The 14,931-nt window shown below is 42.0% G+C and overlaps 1 protein-coding gene across 1 annotated transcript; it reads left to right on the plus strand.

The window, feature by feature from the left end:
* The first annotated feature begins 138 nt into the window (after window positions 1-138).
* LOC118227013 (neuronal acetylcholine receptor subunit beta-4-like) lies at window positions 139-13,616 on the plus strand. The gene is made up of 6 exons (XM_035417065.1): window positions 139-635; window positions 6,818-6,963; window positions 7,666-7,710; window positions 7,990-8,099; window positions 8,416-9,478; window positions 10,617-13,616. The coding sequence occupies exons 1-6, from the start codon at window positions 587-589 to the stop codon at window positions 10,788-10,790; spliced, it is 1,587 nt and encodes a 528-aa protein (XP_035272956.1). The 5' UTR covers window positions 139-586; the 3' UTR covers window positions 10,791-13,616.
* Window positions 13,617-14,931: the final 1,315 nt, after the last annotated feature.

Consider the following 14,931-nt stretch of genomic DNA (forward strand, 5'->3'; position numbering starts at 1 on the left):
ATGAGGCTTATTGTGTATATCTTTGATGTTTTTTGTTCCCCTGAAAAATGGTGTTGTGGACAAGTTGGGAAACCTTATAGCTGTGATTAACATTAATGTTTATTCATGACATTTATTCTATTACACACGGCACAAATAGTTATTAAAACAAATGAAAAATGATCGAGAAGAAAGTTTACAGATAAACAAATCAAACTTACACATTTGCACAAAGTATTACAAGATCAAGACCTCCCCGAAACAAAATTGCGCGTGGGTCTTCGGGTCTGTGGTAGATGGGTTTGCGTGCGCGTGTGCCTGTGTCAGGGGAGGGGAGGGGAGGGGGCCGGGTGTCATTGCAGTGCATGGGATACGTCGCCTCTACATCTCCATGGAGCTACCCTTTATTCCCTGGGCGTCCTTTTTCACAACTGCGTGTTTACACCGCCAAATGGGCAAGCAAACAACTTGGAAGACGATCGGCACACACGTGTTTACGCATGGGGTCCCATCTAAGCAATTACTATGCACTGTATGAACGCCTAGCCCTAATCGGATCGAATGGGGCTACACATTGAGAACACGACTCGGCTAATCGGCATCGACTATGACACGAACTCTAACTCTCAGCTTTTGCTTCATTTCTTTAATTCAAAGTAAGTATATCGTCGTCAGGTTGCTGTACCTGCTGTTAATTGTAATGATTACTAATATGAAACCTCATGCTAAATTAGTTTATGAGCTACGTTAACGTGTTATTTCTTTTTTAAAATTGTATATATTTTCATGTGTGCCCTTTGTATGAATAATTTATGCGAAAGTTGCTTTTGACACTGTCTTGGTGCCGCATTCGCATCCAGTCTCTAGCCGTTCGTTCGCGGTTTGGCTGTGTTGTCAGATATATTACCATTTTCGGTCTGAATGGCATTTATTTTCTGAAAAACAAAACGTGAAACATAAAAGAACAGCCGAGTCCTTGCATAAGGTTATACTGTTTTCATTTCAGAGTCAGGTGGAATTAAAGTAATTCATAACTAGACTCTGCTGTTAAAGGACCTCCCACAAAACATTGCGCTAGCTGAGGTGCAATAGTGCATTGAAAACGATGTCCACTTACTTTTCAGCTGACAGGAGAGTGAATGGTGCCCTGTTGAATTTGTCTCTTGGGAATTATACTATTGTTAGTTCTCAGGCACAGACATTAGGGCGTGCGGGGAGTACATCTAAACGACTCCAACAACGGGGAATTCTTGACCACGACACGAAGACCGAATAAACTGCCCTGTACTCATCAAGAGAAGGCGGTGGCAATGCAAGACTTAGCGTATAATATAACCTCACTTAAGGCTGTGGCTAATTTGCAATTTGTGTTACGTGAATCCGCCCTACTCCGCCTCCTTTAAGTAGACAGGGGTCATTTTAGGACAGGTACAGAAAGGGCGTTGTGGCTACAGATCAGTGCATAAAGTCTTTGGGCTTCCATTGCATGAAACTTAAACATTGGTTAAAAGTGAAGACTGACTATAAATATAATAAACATGTTGATTATGTAGAAGACTAGAAATACCTAAAGCAACTGCCGCCTTCATGATTCATTCTAAATGTGTAAAATAACTTTTTAGTGATTAGTTTTCCTCATAGGGCTGTAGGTTTATGCTTCAATAACGCTGAAGTTCAAGGCCCCACCTATTTAGAGATCCTCTGAGATTTTTTATTAGCCAATTTTTAAAATTTTATATTAAATTTAAAAAGAACCTCTTTTACAATGTTCAAATTTGTGGGGCCATAATATGCAAAGCTGCACAAACATACAGTAGATGATAAAAATATCCATGGAGGTATGACTGTTGGGCTTAGATACCTAGAGCTAGAAGGAGACCACAATGACCTCTCAATAGAGATATATTCAGATATGTTGTATTTCTAAGCTTCTCCGATTGTTTGCAACATCCTGTTTATGAGTCAGACTATCCCACGGGTGCTCCAAAGCACATGGAGCCGGTCGCTCCTTGTTTTTACTTTGTAGTCCATCAACCAAGTTATGCATCTGTTGTTCTGGAGAACTTCATTTTCAACTACCGCTGGCAGAGTGCAGATGCTCGATCGATCAGAGTAGTCACTGTTTCGTATGGAGACAGTCCATGCTGCATGTTGGCTTGCAAGACCCTGCAGGCGCAGCTGGCAGTGCTGTTATCAGGATTTAATTCCAGACCGAGGGGTGCTTCACTATATCGATAACTCATGCTTTAGATCAGGGGTGGGCAGTTCCAGTCCTGGAGAGCCGGTGTGTCTGCAGGTTTTTGTTTCCACCAATTACTCTGACTAAATGAGCTAATTGGCTGTATGCACCAACACTGGTTTATTGGTAGATTATATCACAGTAAAATGTTTCATATACGGACACAAGAACAGTCTTTGGCTGTCATTAATGTGCTCATCAAGACATGGCTAAAATGCCAGATGGCGTAAATGTTAGGGGTAATTAAGTAATTAAGGCCAGAAGTTGGCATGGAAACCAGAAACAGATACGGCCCTCATTGCCCACCCCTGCTTTAGATGGACATTCTGCATGGGAGGCCAGGTTGGTCTCATTTAAGGGACTTGGGTATCTGGTGTCTGTGGATCTGTTGCATGAAGATGTACTTTGCATATGCCTCAGCATGATTTTTCAGTCTATGGACAGCTGCATGAGATTCAGCGGGAGTGCATGTGGTTGCATTGGCCAGTCTTTCCTCTCTCCTCTAGATCACCCTTGCACTAGGTGATGCTGCTGCTGCTGAGGTAGTAGGAATTTTTCATCCACTGCAATGGACAAATGTGCTTGAAACTTTTGACTGTGGATGGCTCCTGCCTGGTTCTGTATCATATTATGGCCATAATGGAAGACATCAACATCTGTTTATAACTTTGACTCTCAAATCAATTCAATAGTTACATCATTTATTTATAGATATGGCTTGGAAAGCAGCCACCAAAAATTTACAACAAAACTGTAAAAATAAATTATTCCTTTATTTGTAAGTCAAGGCTTATGGTAAATGTTGATTGAATTCAGGCTTGGGTATCTATATTCTTAATACTGAGATTGGGAGTACTGGTATCTCCCACCTCCTCAGATAAGATGTCACCTTTTGCCTCATCCTGATGTAAGGCTCTGAAGGCCATGGTCTGCTGTCTGGACCATTACTCCATCAACAGCTATGCTGAAAACTATTAGTCGCAGGGCATATCAGGTTCCTTCAACATTAAAGACCAAGGTTGGATACCTACTGAATGCCTGCTGTGCCCCCCTACAGGCAGCACAGAGAGGCTGGTTTTGTACAAAGTGACATTTAACCGAGGCAGTGTCAGGGGCAGATTTGCAAGCACCTCATTGGAACTTCTGTATTGTCACTTGCCTGTGACAGATCCTTCCCAGTGGGGAAGTGCCAACAATCGGATAGCCTCTGACTTGTGGTGCATAATCATGATGTATGCCAACATTCTGACAAAATAACTCCCGCAAAATATGTTTACTGCCAAGTCTGTCCATTCAAGATATCAATGGGTTCATGGAGTCCGTATGAGTTTTCAGTTTCGTTAACATAATCAGCTGGCAATGTACAGCATTTCATATTTTTTTCAGCATATGCACCAATAAGAACACTGTAACTTTCGTTCCATTTCATACATTTTTTTGAATCGATTCTCATTTTGATTCAAAATTTGAGAATTAATGGATTTGATTCACGGGTCACATCCAAACAACAAGTTTGGTGGATTCCTATTTCAAAAAATGCATACATTTTTTTCCTTTTGTGTTAAAATACTGCCAGACTCTCTGTGTTAGCCAGTCAGTCAAGGTGAAAATGAGAGGTTATTTATTCATAACCTTACTGTAGTATTGTTTGATTGACTGGAGTCCATTCCCAATTCCCAAACTATCAGAATCAATACAAACCACCAACTGGAACATGAACTCCCACATATATACTCTTTCTCACAGACACACACACACATACACACACACACAGACAAACACACATACTCTCATAAACACATACATGTTCAGACATATACATGCACGCACACATGCAGCCACACACACACATGCAGCCACACGCACACACACACACACACACCATTTATCAAGTCAGTCAACCCACCATTTTCCAAATTAGCTTTAAAATTTTAAGACCGAAGGGATCCCAAGGCTCCATGTATGAAGCCCAGTTGATGTAAATCAAGAAGTAAAACTACAGGAAGCCATTTTGTCTGATTTTGTTGTCTATGATTTATGCTTTTTTTGCACCAATCTATTTCCACCTCGGAGGTGATAGAAGGGTTTGCCACAGTCACAATGTGGCATGTCTTACAGCTCTGGGTCAACAATGAAATTTACGACAACGGTCTTCCACAGCTTTGACAACGTGCCATCTGTGCATGTGAGCTCTGCTGTCTGTGTCAAGCCATAAGGGATAACAGCTGTGTCACTTACCGATGAAACAGGCTTCCAAGCACTGGCACAGCATAACATTGAACTGAGAAGTAAATATTAAAGAGGCTCAGATATGTTTTGTATTATATATTCATAATACATAAAACAAATGGATGACTGGAAAAAACAGGTAGCACAACACAGTTGTGTCTGACAGAAGAAGGATAATGAGGTGACTCCTGGGTGGGACAAAGGTCTTAAAGAATATAGTGCTGAAGTTTTTTTTCTCTGCACATCTAACTTCTGAATTAAATGCTGAAAATGAAACAAGATTAACTTTAGGTCTTTGTTCCCCCACTGAATGCACCATGATTTTATGTTTTGAGTGTTTTAAATTGAAGGCCAGCAGTGGTAGGTACAGCTGCCAATAAAAAATTGTGCACGTGCCATTCAGCTGAGAAATTTGCGTTGCCTTGTTGTGTTTTCATTTTCTATTTTCTTAGGCTGCCTTTCAGTTGGAGTCTCACCTCATTAGCATGGTCAGGAGACAGGATAGTTAGACATTAGGCCAGGTTTTTCATCATCTGTGCTGGGATGGCAACATGTGACTGGCGAAGTTGCTGAAATGGGAATATATGTCAATTTATAAGTGGCTCAGACTTTCTGTGATCAATGACATTTGTCTTAGGATAAGTTCCACATAGCTAAAGTGTCACTATACAAAGAAATCATTAAATAGTATTAAATCGGCTTAATGACCCCCTCCTGGCTCTTCGAACATTTAATTTGCTTGGCTTGTTGTTACACAGTGACTAGATGGGCAATTAATTTTGTGTAATGTTTGCGGGTTCTTGTCATTGTAATCACGGTCCACAGAACCTTTGTTAGTTTGGCTTTGATGCTGTTTTCCCTGGCACACAGAATGACCAGGGGAAGCCTGGTTTTAGGAGGATAGAGTCTTCATAAATATAACGCTTGAAAATGTAACACGGTCAATAACTTTGTATACAATACATTTCAGGTTTGTATATGTGCAATTCAGTCCTCCACCAACTCCCAAAGGAATGGAGCAATTTTATAACCTTTGTGGGAAATATTTCCGAAAAACAGTTTTTGAGTGAGCTAAGTAAAAATCTGTTGCAGCAGTAAGGCTTTATTTTTATTTGCAATAAATCAAATCATACATCATTTAAGGAAGCTATCTGTCCTTGAAAAGTTATGGTTTTCATAGTGTAGTAAGAATTGGATGCTAGGTGGCCAAAAAAAAAAAAAAAGCATAATGTCCCCGTCTGTATAAATGTAACAGCTGTTACGGTTTTTCCGCCTGAGTTGCTATAACAAAAAACATGCCTTTCTTTGCTGTTATATGCTTATAAAATGCCATTTAAAGTTAGAATGGGGACCCTCTGGGTAGTGTAGAGGTATAAGCACTCTTGCCTACTGTGTATACGCACATTACAGGGTTCGAATTTATTGTTACAATTATTCCGCTCCTCTGTTACAATCATACCGACTCGGTTGTATGAATGTAAAATCGGACTGCGTGCACTTTGGTTTGAATTGCATCCTACTCAATTAATTTATGACTGTAATTGAAATGGCTAGTGACTACTGACATGTCAAAGCTGTTTGAAGTTTCATAGTGCTAGGCTAAATAGTTTCTGAGTAAATGAGCAAAGTCCGAAAACCATTACATTTATGGTTTACATTATAAACGCATGAATACTCCACCAGAAGAGCTCCATTAAAAACACTGCATTGAGAGCATTTTCGTCGTCTCAGTAAACCATCGCCGAAGCCGTCTTGAGAAACGAAGACGCGCCATTGAGAATTAAGTGCCCATCCAAACGGACGTCCTCCGCATTTTAAGAGAGCGGAATGGCGCCCGCAGGCACCTGGAAGACTGCGACGCGGTGTTGGCGGCGCTCGCGCGTGGAGGAATTTTCGGCGGCCTGCCAACTCGTGAGCGGTATGCTCCGCCAGGCATGCCGGCTGCAGAGTCAGCAACAAGTCTCCATGCAGGGCAATAAAACATGCTCTGGGAATTTTAAGAGGAAATGCAGTATCCTAATTCTCATCCTCCTAGCAAGGACGCTGAAACGATGCGTATTCTCAGAGCCATCGAGACCAAGCTCTGGTGTTTCAGGCGGCCGTGATATTAGTTATTGGCTGAATATTGACACGCAAGTATGATTCCCATCCATCGATCTGGCACTATTGATCTGGGGTCAATTTAATTTTTAACCATCAATAAACATCTGATGGAATTATTTTCTGTGAATTACATGATTATATAGAGCTGAATGGAGAAAGAAATAATGTTTTCAGGAGTTGAATTGTTGAAAACAAGTTGATGTACCTGTGCTTCTTTAGCTTAGTTTAGTCATGTTTCCTAACGCACTTGCCCTGATGTGTCTGAAGGTGGTGGCTGCGCAGATTCAGAGGAGCGGTTGATGAACTGGCTGCTGGGTCAAGACCGCTACAACAAGCTGATCCGCCCGGCCATCAACCGCACCGAGCGCGTCACCATCAAGCTGCAGGTGTCCCTGGCGCAGCTCATCAGCGTGGTAAGAATCCATAGCCTGAGCGTGAGCTCAAACCCCGCCCCACCACCCCCCCCCCACCCAATGGGAGCCTCCAAACGGAACGTGTGACAGGGCGCCTTGACGGTCCCGACCATTCCTTCGATCAATCGCACAAATGGCCCATCGAGCGACTCTGCCCTTCGTGTCGGAGGACGGGTGCCCAGCTCTTCTTTCAGCCTCTGTCAGATCTAGATTGAGACTTCAGCGCACAACCGCACTAAAAGGAGTCGTAAACATGCCGGGCGAACGGCGTTTACGTCCACCGTCTGATTTATGGGCCTCTCCCTGGCCTCGGCAAAAACAAGGCAGGGCGTATATATCCTGTATTTATGATCTTGTATTGTCATCTTCTTTGTATTAATTGAAGTTGACATGTCAACTGAAGTGTGGAGGTATGAAAGCCGGAGATTTATTTGTTTCGCTCATACGTGACTGTTGTAAGAAGGTTCTGGAATCATTCCCCATTCCCCCATGCCTACTTAGCAGTTCTGCCCATGCCTGTTTACTGAAAACACTTCTGGGATTAATTCTAGTAAATACAAAGTGGACCATAATCATTTAAAGAAATATATTGTTACCATCCCATTACCCATCCACATCCACATCAGTTGCAGTTTGCAGCTTATTGGTTGGATCTTTTTCAAAAGAAAGCACATTTAACAATACTGTTTTCTCATTTCCCAGAATGAGAGGGAACAGATCATGACCACTAATGTCTGGCTGACACAGGTAAGTGTGACGGTCAGTGAAATTATCCATTAAAATTACCGGTAAATTAACAAGTAATCAAAACTCTGACATGAACACAAAATGTCCTTCAGTTTGAACTTGAATTAAACCATAGCAATGCCTATACAAGTTCAAACAGGCAATTACTGGCTTTATTAAGCCATGGAATGATCCGGCCGTCTGATTGACCTTATTGTTGTTTTTGCCGTTGTTTCAATTTTGTTCAAAACTCTGTTCAAGTAGACTAGAATGTGACAGAAAGTGACATGTTCTCCCTAGCACTGGATTGATTATAGACTGGCCTGGGACCCCTCTGCATATGACGGAATCGACAAGCTGAGAATCCCCTCCCGCCACATCTGGCTTCCCGATATCGTGTTGTACAACAAGTAAGCATGCAGGTTTCACAAAATCCTCCATGCTCCATTTAAAACTGGTTCATTCTTGGGTTTGCTTAGCAGACACACTAATCTTGGAAGACCAATGTAATTTCAGCTTTAATGATCATCTGCTTGTTCAGAAGACCTCTATGGTATCTCCCAAAACCCTAATGCCATAAAAGTCCTTATAGTCACCACTTACAGGTATTCATTTGTGATGATAGAATTATAATTGTTTCAGAGGTGTATTCACACTAATTTAAGTGCTAAGATTTTCACACTAAGCATACTGCTTCTCTGCCTTTCCTCCTTGTCATATCCACAGCGCTGATGGCACTTATGAGGTGACTGTGTTCACCAATGCGATTGTCCTGTTCAACGGCAGCATCTTCTGGCTCCCGCCGGCCATCTACAAGAGCGCCTGCAAGATCGAGGTGAAGCACTTCCCCTTCGACCAGCAGAACTGCACGCTCAAGTTCCGCTCCTGGACCTACGACCACACGGAGCTCGACCTGGTCCTCAAGACCGATGTGGCCAGCATGGACGACTTCACCCCCAGCGGGGAGTGGGACATCCTGGCCCTCCCCGGCCGCCGGACGGTCAACCCCTCGGACCCCACCTACGTGGACGTCACCTACGACTTCATCATCAAGAGGAAGCCCCTCTTCTACACCATCAATCTCATCATCCCCTGCGTCCTCATCACCTCTCTGGCCATACTGGTCTTCTACCTGCCCTCCGACTGTGGGGAGAAGATGACCCTTTGCATATCCGTGCTGCTGGCCCTCACCGTCTTCTTGCTCCTCATCTCCAAGATCGTGCCCCCCACCTCCCTGGACGTGCCCCTGATAGGCAAGTACCTGATGTTCACCATGGTCTTGGTGACCTTCTCCATCATCACCAGCGTGTGCGTGCTCAACGTTCACCACCGCTCGCCAAGCACCCACACCATGCCTGCCTGGGTCAAGCTGGTCTTCCTGGTCAAGCTGCCCGCGCTCCTCTTCATGCGCCGGCCGCAGAACAGCTCCGCCCGGCAGAGGCTGCGCCGCCAGCGCCAGCTCCGCAGCCGGCGGGCGGTGCTCGGCTACCCGGCCCCTCCCCAGGCTGCCGGCTTCTCCTCCAACTCTTCCTCCTCGGTCTTCCTCTCCTCGGCGTCTGGCTTCTCCTCCCCAGGACACTTTTACAACAAGAACGCCGGAGGGCCCTTCTGCCTAAACCCCGGTGGCAGGAAGGGCGAGCCGCGTCCCAGGGACTTCCTGCCGGACGGGGTGGCCTCGGCGCAGGAGCCGCAGCAGCAGGGGCCGGACTGGGGGCCGGACGTCCAGGAGGCCGTGGACGGTGTGCGCTTCGTGGCCGATCACATGATGGGGGACGACGACGACCAGAGTGTGAGTGACCCTCTTGAACCCTCACTTCCACGAGATCCATTTTAAAGCATAAGCTTAATCTTTCTGTGTCTGCATGGCTACATAGGTCCGCATGCAAAAAAATGCCTGTGCAGACCCCAGCCTTGCAGGTCTGCGCTTACAAAAGCGGCATGGCAACATGCGCATGTCTGCAGTCATACAAGTACAGCGTGAGAGTTCTGAGTGCCAAGCATTTACATTTAGGAATTTAGCAGATGCTCTTACCCAGAGTGACTTGCGGGTAAGTGCTTGTGTCAAGGTTAGTAAAACCAAGGGCCTGGTATTGAAGATCAATTCACAGACAAAGCTGAGTCAATTGCGGGGACAAGCCGAAGAACAAGCGCTGTAACAGCGGACTGTCAATGTTGCGTCTGTGTCTCCAAGGGAGCGGCCATATAGCTTTCTTTTTGAGAGAATAAATTAGGTTAGCCCACAGCAAGGAGGGATGCAGACAGCTTAACCCAGGTCAGGTAATGAGGTGGCTATAAACTCAGGGAACTAACGCCAGACTGTTTTCTCATCGATTGTTATTTTAAATTAATCAATGGAGTGGAGAGGTGACCACAGTGTGAATAATGGCCATCTTGACATACTGCCAAGAGAAGCAGAAAGGAAAGAGGTTAAAGGGTCAATAGTTGTTTCCTTGTGCACCTCAGCAATTACTTGCTGAGGTTAGCACCTGCTTGCGTGTTGTGTTTCTAGTTCCCACCTTCAAACATTTTAACCCAGTCGCCATTTTTGCGTCTCCTCTTTCTTTTTGAGGTAGGAAAAAATGGCAGGATCAGTTCAGCCATTATTTGTAACATCCAAATCGATGAGAAAAGCTGCTTTTGTTTCTTAACACCCAAGTAAATTTTTAGAAAGCAAACAGTCTACCATACAGACCAATTTGGTGTGTGCTTATTATAAATACCTGTAACCAGGTAGCTGTTTCTTTCCCATTATTTACTTGGACCATCCACAAGATGAGGCTGTGTTAAATTTCCTGCGATTCAACTAACTTCAGTTCTGTTTTAGTGTCAGAACTGGGTATTACAATATTTCCACAGTAACTGATAAAGAAAAAAGTAGCAAAGCGAATAAATACAGAGAGTGAAAATTTCTCTCTGTCTCTTGGCAGGTGATTGAGGACTGGAAGTACGTGGCCATGGTGGTGGACCGGATGTTCCTGTGGATCTTTGTGATCGTGTGCGTGGTCGGCACTCTGGGCCTCTTCCTCCAGCCTCTTTTCCAGCACCAAATCGTGCCGATCCAGCATTCCGGCAGTGAAGCCATGAAAAGGGATCACATCTGAGCGGAAGTTTCCGGAACTCTCAGGACCTTATCACTCCTATGAGAAGGCCGCTGGTCTAAAATGTAGTGGAGGGGAAACCGCGAAATTTCAGTGACATTTACTGTCATGACTTCCAGTGATGCCCGTTGTTAATTTTGCAGGAAAATCAGTGTCACGTATAGATGCATTTACTAGAGACGTGCCGAACGGATTGAATAACATCACCACCATTAGGAATCTCCAGTTGTCTCAAATACATTCGTCTGCAGTTCTATGTGTTTTGTTTTCTGTTCTCACCTTTGTGTCTTTTGTTATTTTACCTTGTACCATAACAAAAATGTGACTTGTCAAAACATTGTTAAATTCCACTCGGTCAATGTATAAATGTTGAAAGGTCAGTCTTACTAGTTATACATGTAACAAAAGGTTAATTGAAATAATTAACACCCAATAAAGTGTAAAGCTGTGAAGAATTTGGCAGATAATTTTCATCACTATGTGCACAGTAAAATAAAGCTAAATTAACCTGATATAAAAATGGACAATAAAAGAATTGGCAACCTCGCCAACTGGCTTGTTAGAATTTGGGAATAAATGTACGTTCTAGAAGCAGAATAATAATGTTGTTCAAAACAAACAAATTTTCTACGATAACCACCTCACCATTGCAACATTTTTTGTTCAAAAAATGTATTTTGAATGAACATAACTTGTCAATTACGGTTTTTCACATGCTTCATATAGTTCTGTTGTCCTAAGCCATTGATTCCAATTTATGGCATTGCATCTGTCTCAAATTCCTAACTTCAATATTTTCTTAATTGTGTAAAAACTGAATTACTTTGTCAAAAGAAATATGAAATGCCATAAAACTGCAACCAACGTGGTAAATTTCAATGACAAGGAATGCAGTTTTATTTTCTGACATAAGGCCATTCCGTTGATTGTACCTTATGTACAGGCAATGAATGCTCACAGAGCAAAATATTTTCGGCAAAATATATCACCGCAATTAGATGATAACTTTAACCTTTAACTTGTATGTTTGCTTGATGGTCAGATTGTGAAAGAGGGGAGCTTGCCTTTTCCCTTCCCCTTTCTAATTTGATTGGAGAGTAACATATTTGGTCTGTTTAAAAAAATTAATTCCTCACCATATGCTAGTGATTCCATGGCCAGGGCTCCATTCAATAAATCACACAAAGAATGTTGGGGTGAAAGATGATGAGGCTTTCCAAGTAACCTTTTCGGAAGCTTTAGACATCTGGGCCATTTGCCTGCTTCAACTGGCAAACCACAATCAGTGCTGAAGATATTTTTTATGCCATCTACTGGCCGAATTGTGGACACTCACTTTTACAGATGCATAGTACAAGCAATAACTACCCACTGAAGAATGCTGATCAAGTTTGTTAAATATTCTGAAAAAAGCACAGATTTCATTTTTTTCAAAGACACATTTTTTTTTCTTTTTAATAGAAATGCAAATGTAGAAAGATGATAACAGCAGAATTCCCTTTTCTTATCTGCTCAAGTTTTCACACAATTGTCCACGCATTAAAAAAGCTAAAAAATAAAAACCTATTATATTTCATGTTCTGGAACAAAACTATATTTGTCCTTCCAGTGTACAGATAAATAGGTTACTTCATCAAGAGGCAAATGAAGACACAATACAGATATCTTGAAGGACAAAGTGAGGACTGTATGAGTCATGGAATTTAAATCAGGAAAAAAAAAGAAAGCTCGTCCATAGGTTGTCACTGACATACCAGCATGTTGCAGATAAATTAGGAGCAATTAAACAAATGCATTGAGACATCGTTCCATGGGTGTTTGTGTCAGCTTGCAATCAGTCTTTCCGCAGATCAATCCCTGCTTCGGTATTTATCAGTGACTTTGTTTCAGGATTTTTCATGACTAGAGTAAATAGGTTTTCTTAGGATCCATTAAACATGTGCACGGATAACCCTGCACACAGGGGAAATTTGATTACACCAACACTTCACACTCGATCACTAGGGAAGCTCAGAGAACAAGCACAGAAGGGGAACTATGCTTGATTTCTTGCCAGTTTGCAAGATGAGCATGAGCTTGGAAACAACGTGCTATCTAGATTGTTAATCGCTCACTTTACCTGATCATTGATTCAAGGGGCACACGTAGTGTTTCAGGTGCTGGTTTCAGACGCGACTGGTAAAATCTATCCATAAATGCATGTTTGCCCAAATGAAAATTACTTTGGTTGTGACATCCTCCATTTTTTCATTCAAGTGCTGCTCGTTGTTTGTTTTACTTCCAAACTCAGACAAATAAATCAGTGTGGTGCAAAGCTTTTATTTGAATACTGATCTGGATCTGACACAGAGAGATGGTGACAAATAGATCCAGTGTAGGAACACAGTGAAATAAATGTGCTGTCAGAAGTTCAAATTAAAGGCATTTCTTATTCTTTTTGTTTTTTAACATTCCATGTGCCAAACAATTTAAGGAAGTGTGTGTGATGACCAAGCTTATGAATTGTTTAATTGTTTCTCGGCACGGAAACAATTAATTGGTTAAACACCTAATTAATCATAATTACAAGCAATATATACTGCTAATCACTCCAATAATGATGAGTTGCCTTTTAACCATGCTCATTTTTTATTTACTCTATAGCGTAAGTACAACCTTAGAGGTATATAGAATGTGTATGGAATGTGTGGTTCTGTTCCTGTATGAAATAAAACACTTGTAGTAAAATAATCAGATTAAATAAAACCTTGACCTGCTCTAAGATATTGTTGATTATACCAGGATTCCATTTTCCTTCAAGGATAATAAAGTGCATATTAGTTGATGATACCTAATTTGTTTTCTGAGTCATTGAAATTACTGTAAAAAGTGGAGAAAAAAAAAAAGATTACTCAAAGTGCACCTTGGTTTTTTATAACAGAATACACAACTTGATTCTGTGTGCAGTACCTTTCAAGTCTTACCAACCATATTTTCTCATAATATCTCTTCTATATGACTTGGGTTCCTGTCACAACCATGGCTGATGGACAATAGAGCCTGTTGGAAATTGGTTGGAATGGGTACAATATAAACATAGAGATCCTGCCAAAGGGATATACATATGAGATGTGCAAATTGTTGCCACAAGATCAAAACCTGATCAATTCAACTCAGAAAAGTTCATTTCAAGAATAACTAAAACAATCACGCATTGCATTACACACAGACCAGCCCTAAAAATGGCTTTATTATGAATTCTTTATGATCTTCAACTTGATGAAGATCAGTACAAGTTTTGGTGTAAGCACTTGTTTGCTTACACCATAAACTATCACTATAAACTATTTGGCAGCAACATTGGTGTATAAGCACTGTTTGATTTTGATATTATCCCCCCCCCCCCCCCCCCCCCCCCCCCCACACACACACACACACACACAGGTCTGAATGCACCGTGCATGTGTGTGTGTGCGTGCGTGCGCGCGCACGTGCAAGTGCGTGTGTTACTGTATTCCCTCGGGACACACAAGAATGATCTTAACAGCTTGAATTTGTCGTAATGTAACACCTTGCTGAAGAACAAAAAAATGTTTGCTGTTAAGCGTTTTAATTACGGGAGAAGGCTACATACTCCATTCACTCCTTGTGGCAGACAGATTTAACCAAGATCTTTGTGCAGTATGACATTATGTTTTGGCAGTGTAATCCAAGCTAGCTAACATATTGACTCCGTGGCCAATTAATTATTGTTTACCTTGGTAGTGGATATTATTTGCTGTCATAATATTGCAAACATAAATAAACAGAAACATTTAATCATCTGGGCCTTCAGTTTTGTTACTGTTCATGGCTGAAACCCTGTTCAGGTAGAAGATAGTTTCAGTGCATCTCTTTTGACAACTATAGCACAATTTATTCATAAAAAATGTAAATGTAGAACACTGGGTTTTTACCTGTCATTGGGAATCGCATATGGATCTGTCCAAGGTAATAGGTTCATTTGGAAAAGAAAGCTGCTTAACATTTCAGTAAAATATTTTATTCCAATACACGTATACGCACAGGGTAAGACTCATTTTATGGGTTGCTTCTTGTTTAGACCCTGGAGACAGTCTACCTAACTACTGTTATTGTATGCTTATACGTATTACTGTATGAATGT

This window comes from Anguilla anguilla, chromosome 5 (assembly GCF_013347855.1).
Source record: "Anguilla anguilla isolate fAngAng1 chromosome 5, fAngAng1.pri, whole genome shotgun sequence".
Classification (NCBI taxonomy): domain Eukaryota; kingdom Metazoa; phylum Chordata; class Actinopteri; order Anguilliformes; family Anguillidae; genus Anguilla; species Anguilla anguilla.

Excerpts from the sequence above, each read along its gene's own strand:
- LOC118227013 (XM_035417065.1), top strand. The coding sequence starts at position 587 with ATGACACGAACTCTAACTCTCAGCTTTTGCTTCATTTCTTTAATTCAA. Across the intron at positions 7,711-7,989 it reads CTAATGTCTGGCTGACACAG|CACTGGATTGATTATAGACT; the intron begins GTAAGTGTGACG and ends TGTTCTCCCTAG. Across the intron at positions 9,479-10,616 it reads GGGACGACGACGACCAGAGT|GTGATTGAGGACTGGAAGTA; the intron begins GTGAGTGACCCT and ends GTCTCTTGGCAG.